The sequence below is a fragment of the Triturus cristatus genome, chromosome 7 (genome assembly GCF_964204655.1).
Source record: "Triturus cristatus chromosome 7, aTriCri1.1, whole genome shotgun sequence".
Classification (NCBI taxonomy): domain Eukaryota; kingdom Metazoa; phylum Chordata; class Amphibia; order Caudata; family Salamandridae; genus Triturus; species Triturus cristatus.
Genome location: NC_140590.1, coordinates 1,047,227,663 through 1,047,246,967, shown reverse-complemented (window position 1 = coordinate 1,047,246,967; position 19,305 = coordinate 1,047,227,663). Strand labels below are relative to the sequence as shown.

The 19,305-nt window shown below is 49.6% G+C and overlaps 1 protein-coding gene across 3 annotated transcripts in view; it reads right to left on the bottom strand.

The window, feature by feature from the left end:
- Positions 1-19,305, bottom strand: part of LARS1 (leucyl-tRNA synthetase 1) — a 497,298-nt gene that overhangs the window by 232,289 nt on the left and 245,704 nt on the right. For all 3 annotated transcript variants that reach the window (XM_085618114.1, XM_085618113.1, XM_085618116.1), the window contains 2 exons: positions 11,873-11,950; positions 2,362-2,447 (listed from right to left, as the gene is read on the bottom strand). In XM_085618114.1, the coding sequence (XP_085474240.1) occupies positions 2,362-2,447; positions 11,873-11,950 (164 nt within the window). The remainder of the gene's footprint in view (positions 1-2,361; positions 2,448-11,872; positions 11,951-19,305) is intronic.

The following is a 19,305-nucleotide window of genomic DNA, read 5'->3' as shown; positions in this document are numbered from 1 at the left end:
GAGTTGGCCCTTTTACGTGCATTAGCTACAACCAGGGAATCTAAAGGAAGCTGACCCTTAATGTAAATAGGGTCACTGGGAGCTACTTTGTATTTTTTGCCTATCCTGGGGTTAAGAACCCTAGTCCTAACAGGGTCTTTAAACACTTCTGGTGCATGTTTAATTAGACCTTTTAATATTGGTAGGACGTGTGAGGTTTTTTGTGGCTGAGCAAAAGTTTAAGAGGAAATCCTCCTCTACAGGATCTGAATGTAAATTTACCCCGGGTTATGTTGCGGCCCTATTGATTAGTTGGGCAAAACCTAGATTATCGTCTGGTGGGGATTGCTTAGAGGGATACAAATCTGGGTCGTTGTTTAAGTCAGGATCTGTGTTATAGTCCCTCCATGGATCTGACTCCTGTGGGGGATCCCCATTATCTTGTTGTGGAACTACATTATCATCCCCTTGTCCGTCCCCCATCTCCATCATCACTATCCTCTGGTTGTGAACGTGGAAAAGTGTGTTCTGGAGAGTGTACTGGAGAGATCAGTAGATTGGGATCAATAGGTGGAGGAGGAGGTGTAGGGGGTGGAGAGGTGTTCGTGCCAATGTCTATTCTTTTAGCAGGAACTGGTGTGTTTTGCAAATGGTCTAGTTTCCTCTTTTTAGGATGAATATAAATTGTTTTCTGGTTTGGATCCGGTACAAAAAGTTCTTTGGATCTGGTGTTCTTTTTCGGTGCCGAAGATTTTTCCCTATGAGGAGTCTTAGACTGTTTAGGCATAGGGACCGTGTCCGGTTTGGAAGCTTTTTCTCGCTCCGAAGACTTCGGTGTAGGTTGTTTCGACTCCGAAAGCTTTTGTTTTAGCTGTTTAGGCGTCGAAGGTTTATGCCTGGATTGGTTCGGCTCTGAGGTTTTCGGTTCCTTCCTTGTTCCAAAAGGCTGTCGGGGCCTGGATGGAAGATGTCTGGAATGGAGCTGCTTCCTCAGGAAATTTCGTGGCATCGAGACAGACTATCACAAATGGTCTTCTTGGACTTGAAAGATAGACAAGCCTCACAGGTATCCTCTCGGTGTTCTGGAGAGAGGCAAAAAAGACACGCTGGGTGTAGGTCCGAGTGTTGGAATTTAGCACCACAATGGGGACACTTCTTGAAGGCAGTCCGTTCCATTGACGTCCGTCGTGATCGGTGCGGGTAGGCCCAACGGCCCGCGTCAAAGTTTATCGAAAGATTTTTCGATTGTAGAAGATGTGCGTCAAAAAGGGAAACGCGATCGAGACAATACCGTCGAGTGGTAAGTGATTGCGTGTCGAAGGGGGTTTCGATAACGACACCGACCTGGAGCGCAGCAAGTCACATCTGACCCCGATGGTGGAAAAAAAAACTATCTGGGGATGGAGTTGATGCCCATGCGCACTGTCACCATAAGGAGCAGTCACCTATCTTGTGATTAACAAACATTTCTTCGGCAAAAACAAACTGCAAACATCCGAGCCCAACAACAGATGGTGATCTATGCTAAAGTATAGAATCTACAGCTCATATGCCTCGAACAAACTTTGAACAGCACTGGTCCTTGGTCTCAGATTTACATCTATGACATACAAGAGAAATGAGCAAAACCTTTACAACGTTTCCATCTCTTTTGTTTTTGTATATGTGAATATTAATAATGAACTATGGATCTCAGAAACACTTAACTCAGATGAGCAGGAAAGAGGAGATTAGAATCTCCACACATTTCATATCTGACCATTCCCAGGCATGCTGCAGCACTGAAGACTCCTCTGTCTCAATCTGCTGACTTTGCCCCACCTCAACTACCAAAAAATTGCTCCATGCATTTATCACTCTGTCTGAGAAAGAAACTCATTGTAATGCTTGAACCTCAGACACGTTCTACTTTTAAAACCCTGTTCAATACCCAAACTCTGCTCAAATACTCCTAAACGGTAGGAATACCTCTGAAATATTTAAATGCCTCCACAATCCTCTCCTCAGAATCCTTTCCTCCAGACAACACATACACTCATTTAGGCCTTGCATCTCCTTGGATAGAATGTCTGCTGCACTATCTCTTCCGCAGTCTCCGACACCTATTCGCCCTGAGATTGGTCTCTTCACCATTGATTTATGCAGCGTACACTCATGAATGCTCCAATGCACACTGTTTGATTTCTTCGATTGTGTGAGAGTATGAAGCTGTAATGACTCAAGAGTGGTCCAGCTCTTTGCTGAGCTATTTCACAGTCTCAGATGCCACTGCTGTGAACAATGCAAAGGTTTACAAGCAGAGAAAAGAACCACATATACCAATATAACTGTTCTGAGCAGGATGAGGTCACTGCACTGGACAGCTTAATCCAAAGTACTTACCACTGGTCACAAAGTGCTACAACACACTCGTCTGCAGATCGGGACATAACCTGTTTCTCCGGCTCCATGTACACCATGGCATCACCCTGAGAGAAAGAAGGGGCAGGGTAGCCAGGGGGAGAGAAAGTCAAGCGTTAAAACCACAGGCTTTCTCCATTTTCAACATATCCCCCATTTAGTTAGCCTGTTTGTATAATAAATTCAAAAACACCTTAGAATCTATTGAAGAACACATAGTTAATAGCACACTCAATTCCATTAAATGAAGCCGCTGACATGAATATTAATGCAAAAACAACAATTGATGGCCAGAATGCAGAACAATGTCATACAGTCACCCCAGTACAGAGATCTGGGCCTAAATCCATCGTTTTTTTGCTCACCATGCCGTTCCAGTTTGAACCCAGCCATATGCAAATCAGTCTTGACCCTGTGCCTCATGGGAACAGTCCAGCCCGAACTGCCAAGCCAGGTCCTCCCTGGACTGGAAACAAGCATCCTAGGGCCGGTTTCGGGGTTTCACCCCTCTTCAGCCAGGATTCCAGTGGCATGGAGAGCAAGGGACCCACGTCTGGGCATACCCTTCCCACTCGGGGTGACAAATGCAAAAACAACAGTTGATGGACAGAATGCAGAACAATGTCATACATTCACCCCAGTACAGAGATATTAAGGCATGCATGATATAACCACAAAGCATTGTCACCACATATCATCCTGTTATAGAACTGTAGATTAGAAGAGACATGGACAGAAGCAGCACAGAAACTGGGCACAGGCTCAGAAGGCTTCAGCACAGTGATATTTTGCTGTTTCATTTCATGGCGTAGGCATCCTGTTCCATACTCAATGAAACCGGATTGCCACCAATCTTTAAAAGACATGGGGGTAAGGCAGGGAGTGCCATGGTGGCAGAGTAAGATGGCTGCTTCTTTCTGAAACTTCAGGACCCAAGATGTATTAAGGACTGCGAAGTATCCAAATCAGTTGACAACTTGCTAGTGTTCAGCTGCAGTTGGCTGGTGAAGCCTAGCATAGTGTAGAGAAGACACTTGATAAAAACACGTTGGTCCTACCTACAGGCCACTTGCAGCAGCATGGATCACTCCCCTCTCCCCCCTCACCCAATTGGGCAGGCTGCCGGCTTAATCTCTGACACCGCATGCACCAGTGGGGCAGACCTTTCCCTGGTGGGAACTACCAGTGTGTCAGGTGAATTCAGGACGCTGGTTCCAGATAACTCAACAGCAGAAACTTGGGTGGGCCTGGACACTTCACAGGCACGCGTTTTAGAGTCCAGAGACCTCGCACTAGTTGTTGCAATAGTATTTGTAGTAATATCACCCATTTTGATGTTTCGCAGTAAGGAGGAAAAGTGGGTGCCTGTTTGGAGTCAGAAAGACATACGCTAGCAACTGTTTTATGATCAGGTAGAAGGGAGGAAATGCACAGTTTGGGCAGAAGACAGGTTTTTGGCATATATTTGAAAATAAGACGCAGTGTAACAGGAATTCGAGAGGTAGAAGTCTTTGGCACCATCAGACATTGTGTTTCACTGAGCAGCCTCCTTATTCAAGGTTTCTGAAAGGGATTGCTGCAAAGCCAGCAGTTTGACACTGCTCCAGTCACAGGTTAAGGTTGTGCTTGGGTGCACACATAGAATCACAAAATGTCACCAGGATCAAAAAAGAATTAGGAGGGAGAGGGAGGTCAGACTTTTTCCCCATCGAGAGGGCAGTGAGGATATATATATATATATATATAGTGATATAGAGAGATGTATATGTAGTCACTCTCCAATCACATGATACTGGAGATGCTACACAAGGACAAGACGACTATAGAAGGAACTGATATTAAATCAGAAACATGAGGCTATTGTAAAACTAGAGTTTTGATAGAAAGAAAATGAATATGCTACTTACCAGTATGCATCTGTTCTTGGCATGTAGGGCTGCTGACATTCATATCTGTGCATAGATCGCCGCCTAGTGTTGGGTCCGGATGTTTGCACGTTGTTGTCCTGGAAGAGTCTTCGAGGTATCCTGGGATAGGTGACTCCTCCCCTGGACTACAGTGCGCATGGGCATCCTCTCCATCCTCAGATTGTTTTTCGCCATTGTGGTAGTGATGGAGTAGATACAGAAAAGTGATGACCATACTTACAGTAATTCTGAGAGCTGCAGCTGCTACAGGCGCCGGGGAGGAGGGAGGGCGATATGAATGTCAGCAGCCCTACATGCCAAGAACAGATGCATACTGGTAAGTAGCATATTCAGTTCGAGGCATGTGGGCTGCTGAATTCATATCTGTGCATAGAATGTATAGCAGTGCCCTCTATTAGCGGCGGCTACCAGTGCCAGCTGCAGCGGTCTGAAAAAGGGTTTTGAGAACAGCCTGTCCTACAGCTGCCTGCTGTTTTGATTGCACATCTACACAATAGTGTTTGGTAAATGTGTGTGTGGTGGACCAGGTGGCTGCTCTACATATATCATGCAGGGGAATATTTCCTAGAAAAGCCATGGAGGCCCCTAACTTACGTGTTGAGTGGGCTCGTGGGGGAATAGTTAATGTGCGTTTTGCCTTTTGATAACAAATTTGAATACACTTAACTATCCATCTGGCTATCCCTGCTTTGGAGATGGCGTTACCCTTGTGGTGTGGGGCAAAGGCAACGAACAGTTGTTTTGTCTTCCTAAAGGGTTTAGTCCTGTCGATGTAGTACATGAGGGCCCTCCTTACGTCTAGTGTATGGAGTGCTCGTTCCACGACAGTTTGTGGGTTTTGGAAGAAAACGGGCAGTTCAATAGTTTGATTCATGTGGAACTGCGAGATTACCTTGGGCATGAATTTGGGGTTGGTACGTAGTACGACCCTGTTGGCGTGAACCTGTATAAATGGCTCTTGAACTGTTAGTGCCTGGAGTTCACTAACCCTTCTTAAAGAAGTGATTGCTACCAGGAAAGCTACTTTCCAGGTGAGGAATTGAATCTCGCATGAGTGTAGAGGTTCAAAGGGTGGACCCATCAGGCGTGTGAGGACCAGGTTGAGGTTCCACATTGGAGCCGGTGGGTGGCTTGGTGGAATGACTCGTTTGAGTCCTTCCAAGAATGCTTTGATGGCAGGCACTCTGAATAGTGAGAGGTGCTGCCTGGTTTGCAGATAGGCTGATATTGCGGTCAAATGGACACGTATAGAGGTGTACGCCAGATTGCATCGGTATAGGTGTAAGAGGTAACAAATGATGTTTTGGATGGATGCGTCCAGCGGGTTAATGTCATTATTACTGCAATAAATGACGAACCTTTTGCATTTGGCTGCATAGCAAGCTCTTGTAGTGGGTCTCCTGGCCTCCTTGATGATGTCCATACAGTCAGGTGGCAGGTTGAGGTAGCCAAACTCTAGGACTTCAGGAGCCAGATTGCCAGGTTCAGCTGTTGCGGATCTGGGTGCTGAATCTCTCCATGGTTCTGCGTCAAATGCGCGGGTTTGATCCGCAGCCTTTGATGCGGCACCACGGAAAGTTCGAGGAAGGTGGTGTACCATGGCTGGCGTGCCCACGTGGGAGCAACTAGGACGAGTGTCAGGGAGTGTTGTCGGAGTTTGCGAGCCACCAGCGGTATCAACGGCGCTGGGGGAAAAGCGTACGCAAATCTGCCGGACCAGTTCATCCATATCGCATTGCCCTGCGACTGCGGATGTGGGAACCTGGCGGCAAAGCTTTGGCATTTTGCGTTTTCGCTTGTGGCGAATAGGTCTATCTCTGGATGACCCCATTGCTGGAAGTACGGTTGGAGTACTGATGGGTGTAACTCCCACTCGTGCATCTGGTGGCTGTGTCTGCTGAGCAAATCCGCCATCTGGTTGTCCTTGCCGGGGAGGCGTTCTGCCATGAGGAACATGTTCCTCTGAATGGCCCACTTCCACATGCTCTGAGCCAGATGAGACAACTGTGGAGAGTGTGTTCCTCCCTGCTTCTGTATGTAGTACATGGCAGTCATGTTGTCCGTCCGGATCAACACGACTTTGTTGCACAGATGTACTTTGAATGCCTTCATGGCCAGGAAGATTGCCATCAGTTCCAGAAGGTTGATGTGCATCTTCTTCTGTTGTGTCGTCCATAGTCCCTGCACTGTGTAGTGGAGTACATGAGCTCCCCATCCCTGGAGAGACGCGTCCGCTGTCAGTACTATTTGTGGAACAGGCTCTTGGAACGGTCGGCCCTTGCAAAGGTTTAGAGGATTCCACCAATGCAGAGAGTTGTATGCCCGACCGCTCACCAACACTAGGTCTTTCAACTATCCTTGAGCCCGATTCCACTGACGTGCTAAGCACTCCTGAAGCGGGCGCATATGTAATCTCGCGTGTGGGACTATGAAAATGCAGGAGGCCATCATGCCTATCAACTGCATGAACACTCGTGCTGGAAGTGAGTGTTGGGGTTTGAACCTGGAGATCAGCATTTGTATGCTGTTGATCCTCACTAAATTTGGCTGAGCTGTGGCCGCCAGAGTGTCTATAGTCGCACCTAGGTACTGTTGTACGTGTGCGGGCTGGAGATGGGATTTTGGGTAATTTAGTGAGAACCCCAGACTGTGAAGGAGGTGAATGGTGCGGGACATGTGGCTGGCACATTGCTGGGCTAACTTCGCTTGAACGAGCCAGTCGTCCAGGTAAGGGTAGACGTGTATGTGCTGCCTCCGTAGATGTGCCGCCACAGTAGCTAGGCACTTTGTAAACACCCTTGGTGCCGTTGTCACGCCGAAGGGAAGGACTCTGAATTGGTAGTGCTGTCCTTGAACAGTGAACCTGAGGTATTTTTTGTGTGATGGGTGAATGGGTATGTGGAAATACGCATACTTGAGGTCCAGTGTGGCTAGAAAGTCTCCCTGCTTGAGCAGCGGGAGGACTTGCTGGAGAGTGAGCATGTGAAAATGCTCGGAAAGAATGTATCTGTTTAGGGGTCTCAGGTCTAATATAGGTCTGAGTGACCCGTCCTTCTTCGGTATTAAAAAGTACAGGGAGTACACCCCCGTACCTTGCTCGTGGACGGGTATGACCTCTATTGCGCCTTTTAGAAGCATGCTTTGCACCTCCTGCTTTAAGAGCGTTAAGTGCTCTGAGGACATAGGACGGTTTCTTGGAGGAATTGTGGGTGGAGTGAGGTTAGCTCTAGACAGTAACCGTATTTGACAATATCTTTGACCCACCTGTCCGTGGTGATGGAGTTCCACGTGGACAGGAACCTTTGTAGCCTTCCCCCGACAGGTGTTATGTGGTCGGGAGGAAGGGAGAGGGCGTCACTGCTTGTTCTTGGGGGAGGACCCGGTGCTGCCGTAGCCGCGTCCTCTTCCCTTTGTACTGGAGCCACGATATCCACCCCGGGTGTTATCGTAGGTGGTTTGTGTATTGCCCTTGTTGTATGTCTGCTGTGACCCCTGTCCTCTACCCGCTCCTCTATTTCCGGGGCGACGAAAGGAGCTGCTCCGAAAGGACTGAGTCTGGAGAGCCCCCATGGACTTTGCGGTGTCCGTGTCCTTTTTTATTTTCTCAAGGGTGGTGTCAACCTCCGGTCCGAATAAATAGTCGGGGTTGACAGGCTGGTTGAGTATATTATTTTGCACCTCCGGTTTGAATCCGGAGATTCGCAACCAGGCATGTCGTCGCAGCATGACGCTTGTGTTAATGGCCCTGGCAGCCGTGTCTGCGGCATCTAGTGCACACTTGATGGAAGCATTTGTGAGTAGCTGTCCCTCTCTGATAAGAATTTCTGCACCTTCTTTGTACTGGTCAGGGAGATGTTGGAGTAGTTGTTCCAATGTGTCATAGTGCGCTCTATTGTAGCGAGCGAGGAGCGCTTGAGTGTTGGCTATGCGCCATATGTTGGCAGCCTGGGCGGCAACTCGCTTGCCGGAGGTCTCTAGCACCTTGGACTCTTTGTCCGGGGGAGGAGCGTCACCTGTCGTCTGCGAGTGTGCCCTCTTGCGAGCATTCGCTACGACGATGGAGTCTAGTGGTAATTGGCCTCTGATGTAAGTAGGGTCCCCAGGCGCCGATCTGTATTTCTTATCGATCCTGGGGTTTATCACTCGTGCCCTGGTGGGTTCTTTGAAGATGTCCTTGGCTGGTTTGAGGACCCCTTTCAACATGGGCAGAGTTTTTACATGTCTTTCTGAGGATGCGAAGGTGTCCATAAGAAAGTCGTCCTCGATGGTGTCAGAGTGAAGCTGCACTCCATGATTATTTGCGGCACGTTCGATAAGAGCGTTGAATACTGCAGTGTCCTCTGTGGGAGATGTTTTCGCCCCATAGAGTTGTGGGTCCTGTGCATCTAGAGGTGCACCTGGATCTACAGGGTCGCCCCAAGTTTGATCAGGGTCCTGTTGGTAATCAGGGTCTATGTCTCTGTGGTAGGGGAGTTGGTCATCCATGTAGTCCTCCAACACATCCGTGTCGGAGTGTGTGGGAGAGAATGATTGTGGATCCTGGTAGGGCGAGTGGTAAGATTCGCTTAGGAGAGGTTCTGAGTCTACAGGCAGCTTCCTTTTTAGTGGGATCCGGAAAGGGTCCAAAGGTGGCTCCGAAGTTATCCTCCGTTCGTGGATAACCATCCTGCCGGTGATGGCGTCGATGACATGTGACTGAGACGCCTCAGCAGGTGTAGTTGTGGAGTGGGTGACCCGTGTCCTGAGTTGGAATATTTTTGGGATCGTGGACGGAGGCAGGCCAAAAGTAATGTTGGCTGGCGCCGAGGAGGCTGCTGGAGCTTTTATTGGGCCGGAGCCCGACGTGTCCTGGAGGACCGTTTTGGTTTTGATGCTTTGTGCTGCACCAGGTCGCACTTGGAGCGCCTTTGAGGCTTTCGCGCCGACCAGGTCTGTAGAGGCGGTCGTCGACTTTTTCGGCGCCGGCGGGTCATCGAGTCGAGGGGCGGGAATGGCCGTCGACGTCTTCGATGCATGAGGCTTCGGTGTTGCCGTGGAAGCGATGTGAGACGCAGCCGGCAGTGTGCCCTTTGGTGTCGGAGTCGATGGCGTCGACGCCGGGAACCGATCAGGTTTGTTGGCACCGAAGGCCTTTTTCCGTATGCCGACTCCGACGTCGGCCGCTTCAAGTTCGGCACCGAAGTCTGGCTTGGTGCGCTCGGTGCCGACGCGCTTCGCTGGCGTCGAAGGTGTGGAAGGCCTCGATCCGACCAGCGCCACTTATGGTTTCGGTTTCGATTGAACCAGTGCAGCTTTCGGTTTCGGTTTGGAAGAAGGGAAACCAGCCGGTTTAGGTAATAATGGCTGCCGCTGAACGTCCGAGGCCGGGCCCGAGGGCGGGGCCGAAGAACTGCGGGATAGGTCTCGGGTAAGGCCCGAAGGCGATCCCTCGACCGGAGCCATAGACTGTGGCACTGGGCTCTCTTCAGTCTGAACGGGTAGGCCTTGCTCGTCATTGGAGCTACTCTCTTCGGCCCCCAAGGCCTCATCGTAGTCTCCTACCTCGGTGTCGTCTTCATCTCTGCGAAAGAGTGATTCGTCGACATCGTTCGATCCGGAGTCATGTTCGGAAACGGGACTGGAGGGTAGGATCTCCAATTCTTCGACATCTTCGGTCTCGGCGTTGAAGATGTCTGCCGGGGCCGGTGCCGCGTGCTGCGCTTCGAGTCTTGCCTCTCGTCGATTCCGTAGAGTCTTCTTTGAACGGAACCGGGCACAGGCCATGCATGTCGATTCGTCGTGATCCGGCGAAAGGCATTTGTTGCACACCGGATGGACGTCGATGTGGGGATATTTCGCATTGCATACCGGACATCTTTTGAACGGTGTCCTCGATTCCATCGTCGATGTCGTCGATGGGCAGGTAAGAAGCGAAAAGTCGGTGCTGAAAGTTGTTAAACTAACAAAGGAGTATCGAAACCGATCGAGAAAACAGTACCGACGCGAACTAAAGGCCTTTTGGCCTCGATAAAGTTTTTCCTAACTTGAGCTAAGATAGCACATCCGAACCCAATGGCGGAAAAAAACAATCTGAGGATGGAGAGGATGCCCATGCGCACTGTAGTCCAAGGGAGGAGTCACCTATCCCAGGATACCTCGAAGACTCTTCCAGGACAACAACGTGCAAACATCCGGACCCAACACTAGGCGGCGATCTATGCACAGATATGAATTCAGCAGCCCACATGCCTCGAACTCCAGGATATATCAGATCACATCATTAACAATGGCTACAGCAATAAAGGAGATCAAAGGCTGAAAAGTGCGCTTGAGAGGTGACAGATAATGAAACACTTGAAAACTGCACAGAGTATCTGGAAAACTACACAACAGCAACTCTGCTACAGATCATAGGATTTCCAACCAAAATGGATAAGGCGTACTTCATGGGCTGTCTGGAGTAATGATCAAAGGAACAATACGATTTTAAATCAGAGGTTCTGCAATCAGACATTGTATACTTCCATCTTACCGGAGGCGTTAACTAAAGATCAAATGTTGGGCAGGTTCAGGAAGAACAAAACGGTTTATTTTAAGTGTCTCTAAATTTTATGTTTACAAATGTGATACTAAGCCCAGAAATCTTTTATTTGGAAATATCTTCTCACCATGACAAGGAAGCACTTTTGAATGTCTTGAAGGGATTTACACGGTTACATCCAAAGTGACATACTGGAGCAAAGTAGGGTGCCATGTATGTCGTGACATCAGTTCTCCCCAACCCCTGTCTCCCCTCCCCCTCAACTCCCCCCCCCCCCCCTCCCAAACTGCCTTCACATCCGATGGATCCAGAGCCACAAAGCTTTTTTCCTGGTGAGTCAATGTTTTGCCAGGTCTTTTGATATTTTCTTAAGTAAAGTGCTTCCTCCTCAATATACAGACTTGGAGCCCTGTGTAGTCTTGTTGTAGGTCTTCCCATGTTGTACAATGCGTTGTGGGTAGAAAACATTCATCATCCAACAACAGTGCAGCCTCTTGCCTTGCACAGAATAGGACCGTGGGAGTCATTAGGGAGTGCTCAAGTTCAAAGCCCTATCGCAGCCCTCGCATGCAGTACTCAATGCTTTTGGATGGAAAGTTGTACCCTTCGTGCCAATTATCCAATACAAACACTAAGTGCACAACACGGGGACTCTCTTTAAACAGGAACATGAATAGTGTTCAAGGCAGAACTTAAACGGCGTGCCATTTCCATTACCTAGAAAAAAATCAGCTCTTGGATTTTTGAATAAAAAAAATCTGTCCTCAATTGAAAAAATGAAGATATACTTTTTAGTCTTCTTCCACAATCAACCTCATTTACATATGCCTATTGTGACAAACCCAGTGGCAGGAAAAAAACGATTTAATCTTCGGGTTGACATGGTAGGCACTGTGGACCAAAGGTTAGTGACGGGACAGACCCGTCACTCGTCACAGAGGATATGCATTTTGATAATGCCCACAATGTAAACAAAAATTAGAACTGAACTAGACATAATATATAACTGAAAGTTATGCACCAAAAGTCAAAATATAATACGTACATCATCAACCATTTTCTTCTGGATGGGTTTCTTGACATCCTGGACTTTCTGGCCCTTGTATCCTTCCACAAGCATGATCTACGATGACATAAAAACATTTGCCTCAAAATACTAACTTTCCCTTCCATTATCTGCCACTGCGTGAAGTCAAGACTAGTCTATGACCTAGCAGGAATGTTATTATGCACAGAAACTTACATCATGAATTAGGGGTTTAAAAGGGTAAAACAGAATCCATAAAGAAAAATGTTAATCTGTATTTTTAAATAATACTGGAAGAAACAAAACATTTTATTATTGAAAATAACTTTTAAAAAAGTCACAAAGGAACTTGAGCAGCTATACCAAGAACACAACAATGCATTTTTGCTTATCTTTTTTCAAGCAGGTCAGATTAAATTTGTACATTTAAACAGTTACCGATAGCTTTTTTTAGATTCAATCTAAATCAAGAAAAATACATTTTAAAAAACGGATAGTATCTTCCAATGGAGCCTCAACCTATTTCCTACCTCCACACTGTAGGAAGTTGGCTTTTCATGTACTTTACCAAAAAGAAGGTACACTATGTGGAATGTCCAGACGACCTTTATTTGCTTACAGTGTTTAAATTAATAATCTCAAAAGCTCTCTTTCATGTTAGTGTGTGCGAGCAGTTTAGGCTTATCAGAGGGCAGTGTTAATGCATTTGTTGAACACATACAGAGTCAATAAATGACACACTCGAGAAGAAACTCAATACCAATTTAGAAAAATTACTCTTATTTTATATATTTTTTAACACTAAGAACTTCAATCTTAAGAAAGCACTTTGAGATAGTGATTTTAAAGATGCACTGTATTTACAGAGTAAAACGGTAATGTAATTCTACGGCTAAAAACATATACTGTATACGGTCATTTGTCAATGACTTACAGGACTATTCTTCTGGAGGGGTCAAGGTCCAAGGCTGCACCAACAGGTTTCCTCGGTCGGCTCTGGGGCATACGGGTGCAGTGGTGCTTTTTGGTGTAGAGAGCACGACTGAAGTTAATAGGGAACGGTACCTATAAAAAGAAGCTTCGGACTTCCGGTCGAGGCGTCAAGATGGCTGTCGCACTCTAAGAGTGCTCCCGACCCCTCTGTCATCCGCCTCGAATCAGGGAACCCCCGCATGCATTGGCATCACCAACCTGCAACCAGCGGTGTTTCCCTCCGGGGGTCCCCTTTCCTGACATCCTGGTCGCACCCAGCGGCGCCTGAGGTCTTCTAGGGCGGACGGCCTGTCGCGGCCTCTGTGGGGAGCGGAGTGGCCTGGAGAGGCGGGGCCGGGCCTCGCGTGATCCCTGCTGCTGCGAAGGGTCGGACGGCGGCCCGCGTGTGGGCAGCTCGGCAGCCCTGACTGGCGGGGCCGCACGCATCAGGACATTGCCCGCAGTACTTTGCGGCCCCCTTCCTGGATCGGCCGGTGCGTCGGCCGGCGCGGGGGCAGAGTGGCAGGCCTCCGATCCAGGTGAGGTGATTTTGGAGGGAAGAGGCTACAGAGGGTCGGGCGGCAGCCCGCGCAGAAGCAGCTCGGCAGCGGCGGCCCGGACTGGCGGGACTACGCACATCAAGACTTTGTCCGCAGTGTTCCGCGGCCCCACCCTAGATCGGCCGGTGCATTGGCCAGCGCGGGGGCAGTAACGGCGGAGTAGCAGGCCTTTGATCTGGGTGAGGCGCCTGTGGAGGGAAGGGACTGCGGAGGGTCGGGTGGCGGCCCACGTGGAGGCAGCTCGGCCGCACACACCAGGACATTGCCCGCAGTGCTTCGTGCCCCCAGCCGATATCGGCCGGCGCATCGGCCGGCGCGGGGGCAGAGGCGACGGAGTGGTGGGTTTCCGGCCAGGGTGAGGCACTTTTAGCGGTTCAGGCGAGCCGGGAATTGGCGGGCAGCAAGGACGGTGGTGGCGGGGGTGAGTTGTGAGCCCCCGCCCCCCCCCGGTGTTCTCCTGACTCCTGGATGTCCTGGCCGGCCAAGACCTCGCAGCCCCCCGTCTATGTGACCAGGTGGTGGTGACTGGGGCGCCTGGGGAGGAGTGGCACTCGACTAACGGCGGCCCCGGGGAGTGGCGGCCAGGTGGCCGGTGGTGCCCTTGGTGGTGTGGAAATTTAGCCTGCAAACTGAACATTATCTGCGCCATCTTGCCTCTCCCCAGCGCCACGCACAGCGAATGCACGGCCGCCATTTTAGGCACCCCACTCTCTCCCCGCTCACTCTCGATCGCCAGCGCTTTCCCCTGGCGCTGCGAGCATCCCCCGCGCGCCGGCCACCCCCGCTATCTCATACAGGCCATAAACCCTCTCCTTCTGCGCGACCCTGCTACGGAACCACATCCGACCGACATCCCATACATGGTCATGCCTCTCCTTTGATAACCCCCTTCCTCTGCGCCCCATTGTCCGAACTGGTCCCAGGCCATCACCTAGCCCTGCGGATGCAGTTTATTGCCCCTACTGTAAGGGAAACACCCCGCATCAAAGGGATTACAGTAGATCAAAGCCCCTACCCCCTGAGCCCGGCCGGTTGCACACACCCCCGGGAATTAGCGGAATTCCCTGCTGCGCGATAGCCATCTCCCACTGCGGGTAGGGTGGGAACTTCTACTGTATCTATGTATGGGATCGGATCTGAACCGGGGCTTCAGGGGATATTCCCCCATGCATCAAGGGAATCTCAAGAATGTACTATGTGTAATAAAGCAATAAACCAGTGTATAAGAGACCAGGTCTCAGAGATGCAGTTAGAGCACCTCGTGACGATACCTTGCTGTCTGATCTGATGTGTTCTGCTCCGACGGAATAAAACTTTGTTTCCTGCCTTCCAGTCTCCGGCGCCTGCCTCTTTTATTGGTAAATTATCGAGTGGTATGAGAGGCGATTACCGCCGGGCAAATACTTGAAAGGTTATCGACTGAAACTGCCGCTACCATTTAACAATTGGCGTCCCAAACGTGGGGCCCATCAGCGACACGTGGATCCAGTGGGAGAGGTCCCGACGACAGAGTGAACGACTGCAACGATCGGGAGAGCTCCTGCCCAATAGACCCTCGTCTGGCAGCCGATCATCCGAACTTCACTGGTTCCGAGCAGACCTCTCTCGAGTGATCTACGGTCCTGACTGGGAACCATCAGGAGTGCCGCGGCAAATACGGAGAGTAGAGGACGATCGGGCGCTGGAGGCGGAAGACGAGAAACTGTCCACGCGGTCCGGGTAAGGTCGTGATACACGACAAATTGCGAAATAATTGATTGATTGTTTGAAGCTTTGGAATACTAGTATTGCTCATTGATTGTGCTCATTGATTGTTCTCTTTGAGATATTCGCTGTCTACAAACGGGGAGGAGTAGAAATACTCTCTCTCTCTCTCCCTTTGCAGATAGTGAAGGGTAGGTAACGCAGACTTTTGTCCCCGTTGAAACCCGTCGTGCCTATCTTTATCTCCCCATTGATTGATTGTCCGAACATTGATTGTTTTGGAGAATAGTGCTTTTTGAGATATTCTCTGTTTGCAAATAACGTAGAATAGGAATATTCTGTCTAGTCTTTGCAAATAGTGAAGGGTAGGTAATGCTGACTTTTGTCCCCGTTGAACCCCGTCATGCCTATCTTTATCTCCCATTGATTGATTGATTGTCCGAACACTAGTTGTTCGATATTGGTTCTTTGGAGGTATTCTCTGCTTACAAATAACGAGGAATAGAGATATTCTGTCTAGTCTTTGCAAGCAGTGAAAAGATAGGTAGTGCTGATTTTTGTCCCCGTTGAAACCCGTCATGCCTATCTTCTCCCCACTGATTGGTAGTTGGTTCTGCCCGGACCGCTTATTAGAGGTGAACCATCCGGCTCCACTGGAGGGCACCCCTAATAAGGACATGTTCACTAAATATGGACTAGTCGCCGTAGCTTATACCAAGCTATGGCATAAATATACAAAGAAGGACCCCGAGAGTCAGTGGCCACTGATGGGATCCTTCGACGACCATAAGATAGAAGCGCTAGAAATAGCTCTGCGTAGCAATAAGACGACGCCTACTATGCTTGACAGTATCGGCATGTGGCGCAAAGAAGCAACGCAACGGAAAAAGAGGGAAGAAGTAAAAGCAGAAAAGGAATTACGAAAGGCAGCTCACCTTGCCGCTAGAAAGTTAGAAGAAGACATAAAGGAGAGAAGGGAAACTAAACTAAGACAGGAGCCCGAAACCTCAGGCCAGTACGCGGTTAGGACCCCTTCTTTGCTCTACCCTGAGTTGTCCTCCAAGCAGCGAACGAATGATGAATTACTGTTAGGTCCCCCGATCATTTACATGCCCCCTCCATATGCACCCTCCCAGTCAGTAGTGCAACACCTACAACCCCCGAACACGAGCGAAAGCAGTACAGGGGCCTCGGTCCTCACGGCCTCCGCACCGGCTGAGCCTCTTGTACTGAACCCAATGTCGGCTACAACGCTAGATGACCATGAGATGGGAAAGAAAGAGTCCACCAGAATGAATCGATTAACAAAGGATGAACGAGCAGGAATTGATAAGATAGTAGGGACACTGGTGGAGCGAAAAGAAAGTGAGGAGTATATAACAGACGTGTATAACTCGTATGCCGACAGCCGCAGACGACACTCCGTCGTACGGCTCTGTTATCACGCCCTGAATGCGTATGAGGAAAGATACCACGATAAAGGTCCCGAAGGCTTAGCAGCCCTATATAGGAAGGTAGACATCGGAGAGGAAAGAGAGGGCGACGTTACGAACCTCTTCACTCGTACACTCGAGGTCTACCGACACCTTAAAGAACATGGACAGACCACCAAAGCAGAAACCCCCATAGCGACTAAGCCCCAGGAAGGGAGGGCTGATGCCATGATGCCCATTAAAGAAGCTGCCCCCTACTGGGTCCCCCCACGAGGTCTGGGAACACATGACGACATCAACCACCAAGATGCGAAGGGAAGGGTTGCATATAACTGGGTCTACCAGCCGTGGGACCGGCAAGACATTTTGACCTTTAGAAAAACTCTACCCGACTTAAGAAAGAACCCGACTGCCTTCTACACTGAACTGGGTACAGCCTTAGGTTCTACGATTATGACTTTAGCAGATATCGACTTGTTCTTTGGGCTATGTCTGCCGGCTGATGTGTGGAAACAAATCCGGAAAGTTGACCACGCTGAGCCGTTCGGATATACCTGGGTACAACTCGATACCATAGATAAGCAGCGAGAACCAGGACAGAAACCCCCAAAAGCCATATTAGAGCTCCCAGACAAGATTGTACTAAAACTGAAGACTCTAATCCCAGAAAGAAAGGTAGACTGGTCGATAGTAACGGCTTGCCGCCAGAAACCCCAGGAGGATGTGTCTGAATACTTCTCCCGATTCGAGACTGTTTTCCGATTACAGTGGCCAAGACATGACCACCGCAACCGGACATCACCTCTTTGTCCAGAATTATGTGAAGGGTCTGACACAAGAAATTTCCCAGAAACTACAGACCAGCGAGAGTAGCTGGGCAGCCTCCAAACCCGCAGCGATTCTCCAGATGGCCCAATACTACGAAAATCAGAAAAACGAGAACGATAGGGCATCAGAGAAGAAGAAAAAGGAACTGAAGGAGAGGGTAATGATAGCACAGTTGCAAGGGGTGACCAGAGGAAGGGAACCCCCGAAAGAGAATTACCACCCAACCGCTCCTAGAAAGCTACCCCCTAGAGACCATACACCTGCACCCTACAACGGACGGAGAGACTTAGATGGGAACCAATGTGCGTTCTGTAGAGGGTTCGGACACTGGAAATCCCAGTGCCCGGTCCTTCTGGAACTAAACAAAAATAGGGATCCCAGAGACACAGCATATGACGCCAGAAACAGAGGACAGGGACGAGGGCACACGAACGACGCAACCAACGTCAGGCCAGGCAAACCAAACACCTTTGACCGCCCCCGACAAAACCAGTGCCAGCAGTCCGACTATGAAAGCACCCATGACTTCGCATAGGACCGCCAGGGGCAAGGGAGGGATCCAGTCAAGCTCCGTGTTGACCAGCAAGGCCCTTACGTCACTGCTAAGGTCTTGGGCACAAAATCCCCATTCCTGGTAGACACTGGGGCGACACGTAGTGCGTTATCCAAACGACTGATCCCTAGGGCACCCTTGTCTGGCTCACATGTAACCTCAATAGGCTTCGATGGAACGCCCTCCACTAACCCCTTATCAGCACCAATCTCCTTTGACTTAGAAGATAACACCACTGACACGACCTTTCTGCTCTCCTCCAACACCCCCGATGCTATTATGGGACTTGATTTGCTAAAAACATTTTCGAGCTACCATCAGATGCTCCCCAGACGGAGTTCGAGTCATCCTACACGATAACCCAGATCTGTCCAGACCCTGTCACACACGGCGTATGCTCTCTATAACCGATGCTGACATGTCCCTACTCGACACATTACCTTCACATCTATGGGCTAAAACAGACTCAGATGTAGGGCGCATGGTGATCGACCCGGTACACATAACCATCCGACCGGACGCAGTGCTCCCAAAGCTTCCACAGTATCGGATATCACCCGAAGGCGAGAAGGCATTGGTGGAAATCATCGAATCCCTGGTCGAGGCAGGAGTGGTAGAAGAAGTAGTCAGTAATGTTTGCAACAGCCCTATCCTACCCATTGTAAAGAAGCAAGGCGAGGGGGATGAGAAAGCCTACCGTTTCATTGTTGACTTACGAGAGGTTAACAAAGTAGTCATACCCCAGTACCCCGTGGTCTCAGACATCACCACCATCCTCACCCTGATTCCATCCACTGCCACCATCTTTACTGTTATTGATCTCAAGAACGCATTCTTTTCCATCCCCATCCACCCAGACAGCCGCTACCTGTTCGGATTCACTTTAAAAGCCCGTTCATACAGATTCTGCAGGGCACCCCAAGGCTACACTGAGAGTCCCAGTATTTACAGCCAAGCCCTCAAGAGGCAACTGGATGCAGTCCAACTACCCGATGGAGTGGTGTTGATACAGTACGTCGATGACATTCTTTTGGCGGCCGACACCACTCCACTTGCCGTCACAGCCACCATTCACCTCCTCCGCTTCCTTGCGGAGAACGGTCACAAGGTCTCCAGAAAGAAATTGCAATTCTGCCAGCCCCCAAGTAACGTATCTAGGCCACCTACTATCCAAAGACGGGAGGAAACTTACCCCTGACCGAATTCAGACCATCCTAGAAACCCCTGTTCCCAAAACTCAGAAGCAAGTGCGGTCCCTAGTAGGCCTCACCTCCTTTTGTCGACAATGGTTGCCAAACTTCAGTCTTATCGTAAAACCTCTGCTTTCCCTGCTGGCTAAAGATACCCCCTTCCCCCTCCCCTGGACACCCGAATGTCAATCCTCCTTCAAAGAATTACGAG